The 16760-nt window shown below is 39.6% G+C and overlaps 1 protein-coding gene across 2 annotated transcripts in view; it reads right to left on the bottom strand.

Annotated features, from left to right (window-relative positions):
• Nucleotides 1–16760, bottom strand: part of ZFYVE1 (zinc finger FYVE-type containing 1) — a 122131-nt gene that overhangs the window by 40727 nt on the left and 64644 nt on the right. For both annotated transcript variants that reach the window (XM_033952531.1, XM_033952530.1), the window contains exons 3-6: nucleotides 12715–12929; nucleotides 6562–6668; nucleotides 4824–4932; nucleotides 2887–2984 (exon numbers count right to left, since the gene is read on the bottom strand). In XM_033952531.1, coding sequence (XP_033808422.1) covers nucleotides 2887–2984; nucleotides 4824–4932; nucleotides 6562–6668; nucleotides 12715–12929 — 529 coding nt within the window. The remainder of the gene's footprint in view (nucleotides 1–2886; nucleotides 2985–4823; nucleotides 4933–6561; nucleotides 6669–12714; nucleotides 12930–16760) is intronic.

Raw genomic sequence — 16760 nt, forward strand, 5'->3', positions numbered from 1 at the left:
TAATACCCTTCAAGTATTTGAACGTCTGAATCATATCTCCCCTGTCTCTCCTTTCCTCTAGGGTATACATATTCAGGGCTTCCAGTCTCTCCTCATACGTCTTCTGGCGCAAGCCTCATATCATTTTCGTCGCTCTCCTCTGGACCACCTCAAGTCTTCTTACGTCCTTCGCCAGATACGGTCTCCAAAATTGAACACAGTACTCCAAGTGGGACCTTAGCAATGACCTGTACAGGGGCATCAACACCTTCTTCCTTCTACTGACTACGCCTCTCTTTATACAGCCCAGCATCCTTCTGACAGCAGCCACTGCCTTGTCACACTGTTTTTTCACCTTTAGATCTTCGGACACTATCACCCCAAGGTCCCTCTCACCGTCCATGCATATCAGCTTCTCTCCTCCCAGCATATACGGTTCCTTCCTATTATTAATCCCCAAATGCATTACTCTGCATTTCTTTGCATTGAATTTTAGTTGCCAGGCATTAGACCATTCCTCTAACTTTTGCAGATCCTTTTTCATATTTTCCATTCCCTCTTCGGTGTCTACTCTGTTACAAATCTTGGTATCATCTGCAAAAAGGCACACTTTTCCTTCTAACCCTTCAGCAATGTCACTCACAAACATATTGAACAGGATTGGCCCTAGCACTGATCCCTGAGGGACTCCACTACTCACCTTTCCTTCCTTCGAGCGACTTCCATTAACCACCATCCTCTGGCATCTGTCCGACAGCCAGTTTCTGACCCAGTTCACCACTTTGGGTCCTAAGTTTGTTCAACAGCCTCCTATGAGGAACTGTATCAAAGGCTTTGCTGAAATCCAAGTAAATTACATCTAGCATATGTCCTCGATCCAGCTCTCTGGTCACCCAATCAAAAAATTCAATCAGGTTCGTTTGGCACGATTTACCTTTTGTAAAGCCATGTTGCCTCGGATCCTGTAACCCATTAGATTCAAGGAAGTACACTATCCTTTCTTTCAGCAAAACTTCCATTATTTTTCCAACAACTGAAGTGAGACTCACTGGCCTGTAGTTTCCTGCTTCATCCCTGTGACCACTTTTATGAATAGGGACCACATCCGCTCTCCTCCAATCCCCAGGAATCACTCCCGTCTCCAGAGATTTGTTGAACAAGTCTTTAATAGGACTCGCCAGAACCTCTCTGAGCTCCCTTAGTATCCTGGGATGGATCCCGTCTGGTCCCATCGCTTTTTCCACCTTCAGTTTTTCAAGTTGCTCATAAACACCCTCCTCCATGAACGGCGCAGAATCTACTCCATTTTCTCGTGTAACTTTGCTAGACAATCTCGGTCCTTCTCCAGGATTTTCTTCTGTGAACACAGAACAGAAGTATTTGTTTAGCACATTTGCTTTCTCCTCATCACTTTCCACATATTGGTTCCCAGCATCTTTTAGCCTAGCAATTCCATTTTTCATCTTCCTCCTTTCACTAATATATCTGAAAAAATTTTTGTCTCCCTTTTTTACATTTTTAGCCATTTGTTCTTCCGCCTGTGCTTTCGCCAGACGTATCTCTCTCTTGGCTTCTTTCAGTTTCATCCTGTAGTCCTTTCTGCTCTCCTCTTCTTGGTTTTTTTTATATTTCACGAACGCCAACTCTTTCGCCTTTATTTTCTCAGCCACTAGGTTGGAGAACCATATTGGCTTCCTTTTTCTCTTGTTTTTATTGATTTTCTTCACATAAAGGTCCGTAGCCATTTTTATCGCTCCTTTCAGCTTAGACCACTGTCTTTCCACTTCTCTTATGTCCTCCCATCCTAACAGCTCTTTCTTCAGGTACTCTCCCATAGCATTAAAGTCCGTACGTTTGAAATCTAGGACTTTAAGTATCGTGCGGCCACTCTCCACTTTAGCCGATATATCAAATCAAACCGTTTGATGATCGCTACTTCCCAGGTGAGCACCCACTCGAACATTAGAGATACTCTCTCCATTTGTGAGGACCAAATCCAATATCGCTTTTTCCCTTGTGGGTTCCGTCACCATTTGTCTGAGCAGAGTCTCTTGAAAGGCATCCACAATCTCCCTACTTCTTTCCGATTCTGCAGACGGAACATTCCAGTCCGCATCCGGCAGGTTGAAATCTCCCAACAGCAGAACCTCCTCTTTCCTTCCAAACTTTTGGATATCCACAATCAGATCCTTATCAATTTGCTGCAATTGAGTCGGTGGTCTGTAGATACACCCACATAGATAGAAGTTCCATCTTCTCTTTTCAGAGCAATCCATATCGCTTCTTCCTCTCCCCAGGTCCCTTGCATTTCGGTCGCTTGGATATTGATCTTTTACATAGAGAGCTACTCCTCCACCTTTTTGACCATCTCTGTCCTTCCTAAAAAGATTATATCCCGGTATGGTATTTGAATTGATGGTTTTATGTATTACAGCTTGAAAGTTTAAATCTTTTTTATTGAAACAAATTTGAACACAAACCACTTGGTAATGATCAATGATGATTAAAAAAAGCAAGACATTTAATTGCTATACACAAGACTGTAGGAACATATTTAATTTACTTTAACATTTTAATTTATTTACACATCATTTACATAGATGTGCTCCTATCTGTAAAGTTAGGAATTTCTATTAAATATTCTACATACTTCTCTCCTCTCCACTCCTTCCTGCCCTCCTTAGTGCTCCCTACCCTCTTCTAACTCCTTCGTCTGTAATGTCGCCTGGAGCTTATATAGGTATGTGCGACGCACAAATGGAAGAAATAAATAAATAAATATTTGAGTGCAAGCACAATCATTTTAGAAAATTAACAGCTCATTAAATTAACAATGAACAGAGAGAGCAAATAGTTGTGTTTATTTTCTCTTCTAGGATGCCCAGTAAGCCACAATTTAATACTTACCCTGACCAGGCATATTTTGCAAGCCCAACCCATGGAGAATCTGAAGAAGCTGATGTTTTGGGCACCACATTAACTTCTTTTCCACTTTCATAACAAGCCTGGAACACAAAACTCAAGTTTATACATTTCATGTATTTTTTCATTTTGGGCTTGGGGGGCTTGGGGTGAGGATGACAATAATAAATGCAGTTCTATCTTCAAATGAAGAAGGCAACTAGAAGTACAAAGTGAAGATTTATGCCTGGAAAAAATAATTTGACAGAAGAAGCAGCACCAAAGGGGAAAGAGCATTTACAAATACCTATATCAGTCTCTCAGCCAGTTAGATTTTCAAAACATCCCTAATGAATTTGCAATATATATTTGCATACATTGGAAGAGAGATATAACCTTTTTTTTGGGGGGGGGGATTAAGGTCCCAAAAAAACAAATGGGCAGCTGATCCACAATATCTAGATTGATCAGAAAAAAGTAGATCAATAGAATAAAATTTATGCCTCAAAAAAGATTTATTCACCATATAAAACAACACATACAAAAATTATTAAAAGCCCAACATGGCCTAGGCTACATTAGAGGCTGTAAAAGCAAAAGATGCAATCCATTCATCTCTTCCTATGTGCAGCAACATCATATACTGAAGCCCGAGGTACAAGAGATAAAAAAGTTTGCTCCTGAATTTGGACCTTCCATGTAAACAAACTGCACTAACCATTAAGTCATAGCAATCTTTAAAACAGTACAGTTTCAAAGTTATAAAATATTCTTTTAAATGTTTCACTTCAAGGTAATGCCTCCACATGGGCTCGTTTCAGGCATACCATGACAAAAATTAACTCACACCTGTGCCAGGACATACTGGAGATGATCTCAGTCTGTCAGATTTGCTACTAACATTTGCTTCAATGATTGTGTTGTTCCAAAGAGAGTCTCCTTCTGGAGTACAGATGGCATAATATGCTCAGGCAAAACATATAAAGATGTGCTTGAAAATTATTTTTAATAAAGCCAGTTGCACCCAATACAACTGGACAAATTGTGTATCTTTCTGCCACATTTTCTTGGTCACTGATTGCATTTATTGTTTTTGAAGATCTTCCTCTTTCTCCATGAACAGTAAAGCATTGACACTTCTATTAATACAAGTGCTCAAATTATACTGCAAGATAATTGTTTTTTTATTTATGCAATTTGCCCAGTTAAATAGGTCTTGAAGAGAGTGTGGTGCAGTGGTTAAAGCTACAGCCTCAGCAACCTGTGGTTGTGGGTTCAAACCTACGCGGCTCCTTGTGACCCTGGTCAAGTCACTTAATCTCCCATTGCCCCAGGTACATTAGATAGATTGTGAGCCTGCTGGGACAGACAGGGAAAAATGCTTGAGTACCTGAATAAACTCATGTAAACTGTTCTGAGCTCTCCTGGGAAAACGGTATAGAAAATTGAATAAATAAATAAATTGAAGGTTAAAGCTACTCTCGGTGCCAAGCCTTTGAAATTGTGATGCCTTATCCAAACTTTTGGGATATTGCTTGTAATTCATAGGTTTGTACTTGAGTTCTTATTATAACATTTCTTTGCATCCACTTATCTTTTTCTTTGCTTAAGGACATGAGAAATATTATTACTAGTTACACAATTTCATTTTTCTGCTTACTGCGCTGAGATTTATTGATTTCTCCCTTTGTGTAATATAACAAAAGAAGAATGCCCATTCCCTTAACCACCAAGCGGTTTAAAACATTCATTTCAATCAATCAACATTTTGCAATCATGGAAGGCATGGAGATCAAGTACTGAAAAATTATGACGTAATATGAAAAGGAAGCTTAGTCATCTGCAGCAGACACACACGTCTCCTTTAGTGCTAGTGCTGGTAATCACAGTCCCTTCCTCTCTGAATAGCCATATATTGGGTGTGCCATTAACTCTCTGCTCACCTTGCAGGTGAAGACTCTATTATCATACTGGTGGGAGTATCTACAGCGGCTCTGAGCTTCATGAGGAAGACCTTCTTTTGAGTGGTTCATGCTATTCTTACATCCAGCCCTACAATGCAAAAGGGAGCAGTCATGTTGCAATATAAATATCAACAAAATAACATATTGAAAATACTGATGCAAAAGGAAAAGCAACAATTTAAATGACATCATATTAATGATTGTGCAGGAAAAGGTTTTCCAGGCCTACATTTCTGGCACTTACCTTTGATGTGAATTATGCCTCTGTAGGCGCTTTAGGCTGCCTAACACCACTTCCGGAGACAGCCATGTCCACAGTGGCTTTAGGCAACCTAAAGTGCCTACGGAGGTGCAATTCCGGTGCCAGTAGGTATCTTGAAACTCAATTAAAAACGCTGCTTAAATTACTTTTTTTTTATTTTTTTTTTTAACTAAGCTTGGGCATCTATTGGCACCTTAAAAACAGGCACCATTTAGAGAATTTGGGCTAATGTGTGTAACTGGGAAACATACCCATGCCCCATCCATGTATATGCTCACCTTTAATTTAGGTGCTATGAAACTTAGGCACTACCAAATAACACCTAGTGCACTTAGGCATCTGTCAATCAATGGTGCCTTTGCAATGTCTTAAATGTTGTATACTTCTAGGTTCAGCTTATAAAATTGTCCCATATGTATTTATTAGACACGGTACAATCAGTGTAATGTGTAATACCACTATTTTCTATAATCCAGAAGCAAAATTCACTTTCATTTAAGTACTTGTGATACCCCCCAAAACATTTCGCATATTTATTCCTTTGTGTCTTTAATGTTATTTCTTTTCAATTTGTTCTTCCAGAGAGGAATTTTAAGTTGCCCACTTATTTTAGCTTGCAAATTATGCATTATGTTAATTTCCTCCATGAATACAAGTAATATAACTTCAAAGTTTGTTCTGAAGCTGATATGTATTCTGTAATGTTAAAAGTGAAAAAATAATCCAATGATGCATCTTCTGAAAATCCTCTCTTTGCCTCACTCCTACATATAATTCACACTTTTCTGAAGCTCATAATTATTTCATTAGGTATCAAAACAATTACAACTGGGACATAAAAAAAATGTTTGTGTTATCCCACAGACTGCTGTTATTTGACAGCAGCTTGAGACTGGGGATGCTGCAAAGTCAGTGTTCATATCGGGGGAGTGGGTATTGGTGGGATACAGGAGGAACGGAGTCATGGCCTTGCAGCAGGAGGAAGTGGGCATCCCTCCTGCTGATCTCAGGGTGTGTGCAGGGGGTCCTTTGCCACAGCTGTATGATCATGGCAGGGGAATTTCCTCCCAATCAGCTGAGCCGGTAGGACTCCCCGAAGCCACGGTCCTGCCAGCTCAGCTGATCGGGAATTCCCATGCCGCAATCAGTTGATGGCAAGGGATCCCTCAGCAAAGATAGGAAGTAGCAACAAAAGCTACAATAAAATGTGAACAAAAATTCAAATATCTAGTATGCAGTTTTAACTCCTAACTCCCACTTGCTGTAAGACACACATGTTCATCCTATCATTCTCTCTGTTAGAAACACTCCAATTCTTATATGTCCTCTCTGTCTGTCCAAATTAGATTGTAAGCTCTTCTAAGCAGACACCATCTTTTACATGTTAAATGTATAGCACTGCGTACACCTTTCAGCACTATAGAAATGATAAGTAGTAGTAGGATAGCCACTTACCCACAGCTAAGGCAGATTGAGGAACAGGTAAAGTATTCATCTGGGAAAAAACAACTGTGAGCCATCTGATCATCTGGGATCTTGCCACTGAAGCGGTCACTTAGAGCCTGAAAAAGGGCAAGAAATTCCAAGATCAATATAGACAAAGTGAAAAACTAAAGTTGCTATTGGAAAATCTTACATTTCTGAAAAATATATTCTTGTCTGGAAGGGCCTGCATGCAATTCAAAAGTCCAACTCCAAGTGGGAAAAATAAGGAATAGGCCAAACAGACCAAAAATATATATTTAAGAAAAAATTACTCCAATACTCTCTCCTTTCCTTCTATATGCGCTAACTCAGCAACAAACCAAAATATGGAAAGGGAAACCAGTATAAAATAGACAATGTATTGAACTATTGTTTCCATTTATTAGCAAAGGATAAATATGAGGCAATGTAACATGTATTGCATCAACTACATATTACCCAAGTCAGAGGAAAAAAAGACATGCTGTCCTCACATACAGCCAAATGTTTTGGCCTACAATCCCACTTACAAAGTTTTTCTCATAAACACAAAATTGCAAACCCAAAGTCCTCTTACATGCAACCTAACTTCCACTCCATTTTTCAGTTCTTGTCCATGTCATCACACAATCATCATCTCTATCTTCTGCTGTAACAGCTCAGAATTCATGAAGTTACATCAAATATCTGGATGAGAAACTCCCTCCCCAAAACACATGCACACACTTGTTGCTTTCTCTTCTAGGAAAGTTCATGAGAACAGCTTGAAACAAGTCATCAGGACAACTCATCCTTAACTTTAGTGTCCTCCCCATTGCCCAGGAATTATAGAATTGACCCTGAATACTGCTCAACTACTGAATAACTTAGTACATTACACGTTACATGTAAAAATTAAGTTCATTATCTGGAGGCCTGGCACTAGGCTACAAGATCTGTGACAGTGCTCCAGGAGCACCAAGCTGTGAAATTACAGCTTACATAACTTTACAGTGAGCAATTTCATCTTTTGACTGCACGATGTAGACAAACTTATTATGTTAGAAAAACACTTTCACAAAAAAATGCACAATGTCTAGTGGATAACGACAGCATAGCTCAGGCTTAGATATAGTTATAACATGCAATATATAGTTATAACATGCAATTGAAAAAAATTATTATGAACATAGTAATAAAGTGGAGCAGTTGTTAGCTACCAAATTGAGGAAGGCTAGAACTGACAGGCGTATACTTAAAATTAAGAATTAATTGGGCCATTTATTGACTAGATCTTCCCAGATTAGACAGCGTTTTCAAGACTTTTTCCAAGCTTTATACACCAAAGATTCAACTATTCCTTTGCATTCTATAACTATCTGGCTGCTATTACTCTTCCTATGATCTCTCCTTCACATCTTTCTATGTAGGAGGCTCCTATAACTGTCAAGGAGGTCCAGCTGGTTTTTAAAGGTCTCCCCTTGGTTAAAACTCTGGGTTTCTAATGAGTTCTATAAGACTTTTGTAGCAGACTTAGCTCCTCTTCTTACCTTGATTCTTAACTCCGTTCATGAGGGTGGGACACTGCCGCTTTCTATGATGGAGGCTTGGATTGCAGTTATCCCAAAACTGGAGAAAGACCATTCGATGTGCGCTTCTTATCGCCCTATTTCTATTCTTAATACAGATGACAAGATTCTGGCAAAGGTTGTAGCTAATCATCTTCCAGATTTAATTCACCCAGACCAAGTAGGATTTATCACAACTAGTCAGGCCTCTGACAATGTACACCGCATGATAGACTTGTTATATCTGTCTCAGCAGCAGGGACTTTAGTCTTGTTTCCTTGAGTTAGAAGTGGTTCATTAGACAGGGTTCATTTGCATAAATTTGCATTTGCATAAATTTGGATTTGGCCCTGTTTTCTGTCAGTGAATACATACTTTTTATCATTCTCCAATTGCTTGTGTTCATGTTAAAGGAGGTAATTCTGTTATGTTTCTTTTAACCAGAGGCACCTGCCAAGACTACCCATTGTCTCCTCTGTTGTTTGTATTAGTTATTGAACCTTTTGCAGTGGTGGTCCGTGCTAATCCAAATATTGTTTATTGTTAGCTTCTATACTGCTACTATTGACTGGGGAGTCAATTCTGGGCAGTTTGCATGAGCTTCAGAAATGGTGGTACAATACATGAGATAAATATATGTGAATCTTACCTATTTATACCATCTATATAATATACATATACTATAATTATTGTTTCTGTATTGTCCGCCCTCCTCCCAGCTGGCTTGGATTGTTTTCCTGTGTGGTTATTGATTTTTTCAGCGATTCAGCTTTGATGGGTTCCTGATGAAGGGACGCTGAGTTACCGAAACCGAGCTTGGTTGAACCCTGCCTTAAGGGGATCTCCTAATGCAGTGATTCCCTAGACTTTCCTGCTAAAACGAAGGATGTGGTTTTCATCTAATCCAAGCTAAGTTTGAGTTCATTTGGGAGTTGGCTGGGGGGTTCTCAGATTGGTGTTCTGGATTGATTTCACATGTGTGAATATTATAATTATTTATTACACTGTTTATCACAATTTCTGTTGAGGCACATGTGAGATATCCGATGATGGTGTGCTGAAAGGGTTTGTTTAGCCTTTGCCTCGCAGTGTAAAGCGCTGCAGGTTCTCCTCCCTTCGCTGACCTCTCACACTGAGAATATCCCGTTTCACAAAAAATTTTATATATGTAAAATATTCTATTTATTGTCTTATGTTCACACTATTTTGTAATCTTCAGAAAACCACTTTCAGAACCTATTGACTGTTACTGTGTCCTCACAAATTTAGACATCTCCCCATAGGCTTACCTCCTTCTATATATTCCACCTTTTATTACTGAGATTCTTTGTTTTCTCCTTCTGCTTTTTCACACCAATCTCCTACATCATCTCATCCTCTTTTTCTTCCTGAGTTGCATGGTGCCATCTTTGCTAGCAGGTCTCAGGCTGGTATGAATACTTTGGGCCAGTTTTATGATGATGACAACTTTGTACCATTTACCACTTTTGAGAGTTGGCTATCATTTGTTACCCACTGATGTATATGCTTATACTGAGCTTAAACATTTTCTTACTCAGTCCCATAGCCATAACATTGTCTTACATGATGATTCTTTTTTTAAGACCTTTGTGAAGACTCTAGCAGTACGTGAGGCCTTATCACTTGCTTAAATAAGTATTTGGCTTCTCGTTCTCTTCTATTTACCCTTCAGAGTAAACTGGGAGAGTGAGCTAAGGATGGTGTTGGGCAATGGAGAAGGCATTGTTCAAGTCCTCTGTGACAGTGAGTTCAAAGAAAATGCAATAAAAGTGTTATAATTGCTGATATCCTACTCCAGCTTGCTCGCACCATATGTTTTCGATTGTTTCTTCTGCTTGTTGGAGGGGATGTCCAGAACAGAGCACTGTGGATCATTTCTGGTGGACTTGTAGTAAAGCCCAGGCCTACTGAAAATCCATACATCATAGGTTTCAAGGTTGGTTTGGCTGTCCCATTCAATGGCATCCAGCAGTTTTTCTTGTTGGGACAAAATCGCCTGGACTGACTTATAATCTCTGCTGACAAACTGAACACATATTTAGTGTCTGTATTTACCGAAGAGGATATATACAATATACCAGAAGCCAACGGGCTATACGCAGAAAACGAAGATGGGAAACTGACAGGGTTGACGATCAGTCTAGAAGAGGTATGCAGGCAGATTGATAAGCTTAAAAACAATAAATCCCCAGGACCGGAAGGATTCCAGAAGACTGGAAAGTGGCAAATGTTACACTGATCTTCAAGAAAGGTTCGAGGGGAGATCAGGGAAACTACAGACCTGTGAGTCTGACTTCGGTACCAGGAAAGATGGTAGAGGCACTGATAAAAGGACTGCATCATTGATCACATTGTCAGACACAATCTGATAAGGACCAGCCAGCACGGCTTTAGCAAAGGAAGATCTTGCCTGACAAACTTACTGCACTTCTTCGAGGGAGTAAACAGGCAGATAGACAAGGGTGACCCAGTCGACATTGTATATCAGGATTTTCAAAAGGCATTCGACAAGGTCCCGCATGAACGACTGCTTCGAAAAATTGCAAGCCATGGACTCAAGGGTGAAATACTCACGTGGATTAAAAACTGGTTAGCGGATAGCAAACAGAGAGTGGGGGTAAATGGACAATACTCGGACTGGAAAAGCGTCACGAGTGGAGTGCCGCAAGGTTCGGTGCTCAGGCCTGTGCTCTTCAACATATTTATAAACGACCTGGAAATTGGTACGACGAGCGAGGTGATTAAATTTGCAGACGATACAAAGTTATTCAGAGTAGTGAAGACACAGAAGGATTGCAAAGACCTGCAACATGACATAAACACGCTCGAGGAATGGGCCAAGACATGGGAAATGAGGTTTAACATGGATAAGTGCAAGATGATGCATGTTGGTAACAAAAATCTTATACACGAATACAGGATGTCCGGTGCGGTACTTGGAGAGACCCCCCAGAAAAGATACTTGGGAGTACTGGTAGAGAATTCAATGAAGCCATTTGCGCAATGTGCGGCAGCAGCAAAAAGGGCGAACAGAATGCTAGGAATGATTAAGAAGGGGATCACAAAGAGATCGGAGAAGGTTATCGTGCCACTGTACCGGGCCATGGTACACCCCCACCTGGAATAATGCGTCCAGCACTGGTCGCCGTATATGAAGAAGAACATTGTACTACTCGAAAGGGTCCAGAGAAGAGCGATAAAATGGTTAAGGGGCTGGAGGTGTTGCCGTACAGTGAGAGATTAGAGAAACTGGGCCTCTTCTCCCTTGAAAAGTGGAGACTGAGAGGGGACATGATCGATATATTTAAGATAATGAAGAGAATAGACTCAGTAGATAAAGACAGGTTGTTCACCCTTTCCAAGGTACAGAGAACAAGAGGGCACTCTCTAAAGTTAAAAGGGGATAGATTACGTACAAACATAAGGAAGTTCTTCTTCACCCAGAGAATGGTAGAAATCTGGAACGCTCTTCTGGAGGCTGTAATAGGGGAAAGCACCCTCCAAGGATTCAAAACAAAGTTAAACAAGTTCCTGCTGAACCGGAATGTATGCAGGTAAGGCTAGACTCAATCAGGGCACTGGTCTTTGACCTAAAGGCCGCAGCATGAGCAGTGCTTGGCATGATGGACCACTGGTCTGACCCAGCAGTGGCAATTCTTATGTTTTTATGCAGCTCGTTTGAACTTAGCAAAACATTGGAAAGTCCTACTATACTTTCTTTGACAGTTTGGATTACAAAAGTTTGGCATATTTGTGAAATGGAGCGTCTTGTAGTGCTACTTAAACAAACATAACTCTAAGTTATGTTATAAAAATTTTAAGTATAGCATTGGCAGTCACTAGTTATTGTTAAGTCAGGTTTTTTTGATTATTGATCTGTTATTGTTCTACTTTTGTTTGTACAATGTCCATTGCTTGGTGTATTATTCCCGAATTGCAATAAATACTTCTTTAAATAATAATAAAAAATTAAGTTAAATTATCTTATGAAGTGTAAATGATCAAATTCAAAAGGGCATTTTTATTACATAGAAACATTTTACAAAAACACAAAAACTAAGATGGTTTTCAATGATTCCTCTCAACAGAGGCAATGCTCTGTCTTATGATTATTATTCATTAAAAAAAATCCCACAACACAAAGATCTTGATATGGTCTCTAAATATCAACTGACTGAAGAACCCCCCCCCAAAAAAAAAAAACCCCCAAAAACAGGCCCTTTACATGTCTGCCAACTAATCCAAATGAAAATTCACACATATGTGTAATTCTTCAAAATTTCCACTGCTTTATGCACTTCTCTCTGACCTTCATTACAAAATATTTTTCTACAGGTAGAATCATAGTATGTACATTTAAAGTATGCTATGTCATAAATCATGAGAAACAGGCAAGACAGACTCAAGAATTGGTTCCCTTCAAACCAGGTCAAGCATTGTGTCTCCTATATAACAGGGCAAGAAATTTCTAAGGCTTAAAAAATCTGGTTCCATACATGACAGACCAATATAGAATTATGCATGATGTCACGCATCTTGCATGTTGCTAATACCACAAGGTCTCTGAATAACTCACCTTCAGCGCTTTATAAATCACACCTGGATGGCGAGGAGAACGTGTAGTATTGTTCTCAAGATGTTGCTCCACAGCCCGCCTCAACCCTGAAAAGTCCGTTGGTGGGTTATATGTCCGTGTTCCTTTGTAATCAATAGAGCTGAAGGCTTCAGGGAAGCGGCTCAGTTTCCGGAATCTTTCTTGGATGAGTTTTTCTGGCATCTCTGAGGGGTGGTCTGTACAGTGTCCACAAAAGGTCAAACACAATAAGAAATATTCATTTAATATTAATTTGCAACAGGGTGAACTGCCAGTTTAAAGTTAGCCTATTCATTTAAATGGGTGATTAAGAGTATACATTACCTCAGGGTTAAAATAACTAGGAAATATTCTGATCTCTGCAGCAAACTACCCTCAGTTGATTCACGAGATTAAATTAGATTTGGACAGATGGGATTCTTTTTTTCTTTCTTGCTTTGGTAGAATCGCTGCGGTAAAGATTAATATTTTACCTAGACATGTACTTATTTCTAAGGTTTGCCTATGTAAAAATTAAGTTCATTATCTGGAAGCCTGGCACAAGGCTTCAAGATCTGTGATATTTTTATCTAGTCTAACACACCACTTGGCCAAATATATTTGAAATAAACCTCCTCAGCTTTCTAAGAATATATTATATCATGGCAGAAAGAAGGGAGGTCTGAAGGTACCTAATCTTGTTCTTTATTACAGAGCTGCACAGAAAATATAGGTGCATATAGGTCCTCTTAAGCTCTCTCATTTGATGTGGTTTCCCCCTTGTTATAGGCCTAACCTGGGTGAGGTCTGCCCCAGTGTCCAGCAGACTATCTAAATTTAGGATGGGCCAAGAAAGTTAAAGATTTCTAACGTTTACTCCCAGGGCTGGGGGTCTGGTGTATTTAGTAAATGGGGAACTTTAGGACTATCCTGTTAGGGGTCAATTATTTGATGAAAATATTGCTACCTCCCTTAAATCTTTGCAATATACATATCAACTGCCCCCTCAGGAGATATGCTCGTATTACTTCTTTTAAAAAATCTTATCTGCCCCATAGTATAAGCAGCGCTTAGTGGTAGAAAGTACTTTTTTTGGAAGAGGTCTGAGAGGACTTTGTGAAAACCAAATATCTATTGTCTTGTTCATGTAGACATTTAAGGGATGGGCTGCCTATTCCTATATTTCATAGACTTCAATGGGAGGAGGAACTGGGGGTTCATTATGATGCAAGGGTTTGGCTTAAAATGGAGTTTAAGAACATAAAAACATAAGAGTTCCCATACTGGGATAACGCAAAGGTCCTTCAAGCTCAGTATCCTGTTTCCAACAGTGGTCAACTCAGTCACAAGTACCTGGCAAGATCCCAAGGAGAAATCAGGTTTTATGCTGTTTATCCAAGGAATAAGTAGTGAATTTCCCCAAGCCATCTTAATAATGGCTTATAGCAGAGTCTCTCAAACTGTGTGCCATGGCACAGTGGTGTGCCCCGAAGAGATTTCAGGTGTGCCATGAGAGATTCCAGATCTATTTTTTAAAATTCCCTTCATAAGCATACACCAGAATAGATGGCATATATGTCACATATGCAAGAGTCTGTCAATGTTACGAGCATCTTTGTGCATAAGGGTACAACCACCCAGACAAGCATCATTCTTTGACATGATTGGCCCTTGAAAACTAATGACAACTTGAGCAACAAAACAATCAAGGCTTTGTTACCATTTGGATCTTCTTATTTTTGAAAACTTGGATTTTTGGCTCTGACAGAAATTAAATGCAAAAAAAAAAAAAAGAGAATGACTGCAGATGGTGAATGATGAAATGCGTGTTTGCTTGTCGATTCCTGAGTCGCGTTTTGAGTTAATCTGCACTAAAAAACAAGCACACCCATTGCATTGATTAGCAATTCTATTCTATCTACTTTAGTTTCACTGTTGTTACAACTACCCATACATAGCTTAAAGAACTTTAAATAAATAATTCTCAAATGTAATTTTTTGTTGGTTTTGCAATTTTGTAATTTCAATTATAATGTGCCGCAAAAACGTTTGCTTTGTTTAGTGTGCCAGAGCTAAAAAAAAAAAAAAAAAGTTTGAGAGACACTGGCTTATGGATTTCTCTTTTAGGAAACCATCCAAACCTTTTTAAACCCTGGTAAGCCAGGTACTTGGGATCTGGGCTGGCCACTTTGGAAGCAGGATACCGGGCTTGAAGGACCTTTGGTCTGTCTTAGTATGGCAATGCTTATGTTCTTAACCACTTTCATATATTCTCCAGCAACAAATTCCAGAGTTTAATTTCCCATTGAGCGAAGAAATATTTTCATTGGTTTGTTTTCATTTTCCTACTTAGTAGATTCATCGTATGCCCCCTAGTCCTAGTAATTTTGGAAAGATTAAACAGGCAATTCAGCTCGAGGTTCGTTGTTACTTGCAGACCTTGGTGGGCTATGCACTTCCTTCTTAGGTGGAGGGGATCCTCTTTTTGGCTAAGGGTTATCTGGGTGGGCTCTCTGCTGGTGATTCTTTACTTATCCGCAAGGGCTATATAGTGGGTAAGAAATGTATTCTAAATCATTGGCTACCATTTGGTATTGGCACAATAAATTCTATTTTCTAATGGTCTGGGAATCACCGTCAGCTCAGTTTTCTCGTCATCATAGTAAGCTTTTCTTGACTGTTTGGGCGCCTTATTTGGATACTCTACCCCCTCTGATTAAAAGCCAAGTTCTCAACTGGTTTGCGGAAGCCAGTGGTACCTGTGCTGGGTTAGGGGGGGTTAGGGTTAGGGGGGGGGAAGGGGGATGGGGGCTTCTCCTGTTGGGTGAGGCTTGGCCGAGTCTGGGTATAAGAACCCAACCCAGACTCTACCAGTCTCCACCCGTTCGGGTGGTTTGTTGGGGGGGGGGGGGTTTCTGTATACTGTATACTGAAAATGCTGTATCATCTGCTCTGTTTGTTTGGATTTTATCGTTTAATAAACTGTTTTGGAAAAAATAACAAAAAACAGGCAATTCACATCTACCCTTTCCATGCCATTCAGTATTTTATAGACCTCTATCATGTCTATCCTGAGCCATCTCTTTTCCAGGCTGAAGAGCTCTAGCCGCTTTAGCTTTTCCTCATAGGGAAGTCATCCCATCTCTTATCGTTTTCATTACCCTACTAATTCTACTATGTCTTCGTCACCCTTCTAATTCTGCTAAATCTTTTTTTGAGATGCGGCAACCAGAACTGCACATACCGGTAGTATTCGAGGTGTGGCCGCACCATAGAATGAAACAAAAGGCATGATAACATTTTCATCTAGGAGTTTGCCCTTCCTAGGGTTTCAAGGGCTGCTAAAATGCAAGAGAACAGTACTAAAGTCATTTGGTACTTGGTTCCAAGTAAGGCTTAATTGGCAGTACCCTACAGTTCCATCATTATGATGAAGGAATTGCAGTAAAAGAGGAACAATGGGCCATATCTTGTGGTCCTGTTGTAAGATGGGACATTTATTGAAGGCTTTGCAATAAAAGATTTTTCTCTTGAATAAAACTATCCCCGCGATTTCTAAATTTCAAGCAGCCTTTGTGCACCATTATTTCAATGTAGCTAGACTGAGACTGTTAGCTGTTGGAAAAAAATTGTGTCCACCCCTCTCAAAGTAGTTATCCAAATTATGGTAAGCTTGTACAATAGAAAGCCTGACAGCTGAATATAATAAGGTATTGCCCAAGTGCGAGATGATGGTAGGGGACCTTTCTTCAGCAAAAATCAGTAATGGCTAAGCTTTCCCAATTATATTTTATATAATGCTCCTTGTATGACATTAGAACCTATAGGACACCTAAATTCATGGCTAAAAGTCTGAAATCAAGCAGTTTTCAACTGTACCACACTGGGTTCTTGATTACCAATATTGATTTGGGCTACTTTAGGGTTTAGTCTTTGTTGGCCTAAGCTTTTATTTTATTAATATTGTAGTTTCAGCTATCTTTTAAATAAATCTCACTTAAAAAGAAAACATTTTGTGTTTTGGTTTTCATAATTACATGTTGGATTTT

This window comes from Geotrypetes seraphini, chromosome 7 (assembly GCF_902459505.1).
Source record: "Geotrypetes seraphini chromosome 7, aGeoSer1.1, whole genome shotgun sequence".
Lineage (NCBI taxonomy): Eukaryota > Metazoa > Chordata > Amphibia > Gymnophiona > Dermophiidae > Geotrypetes > Geotrypetes seraphini.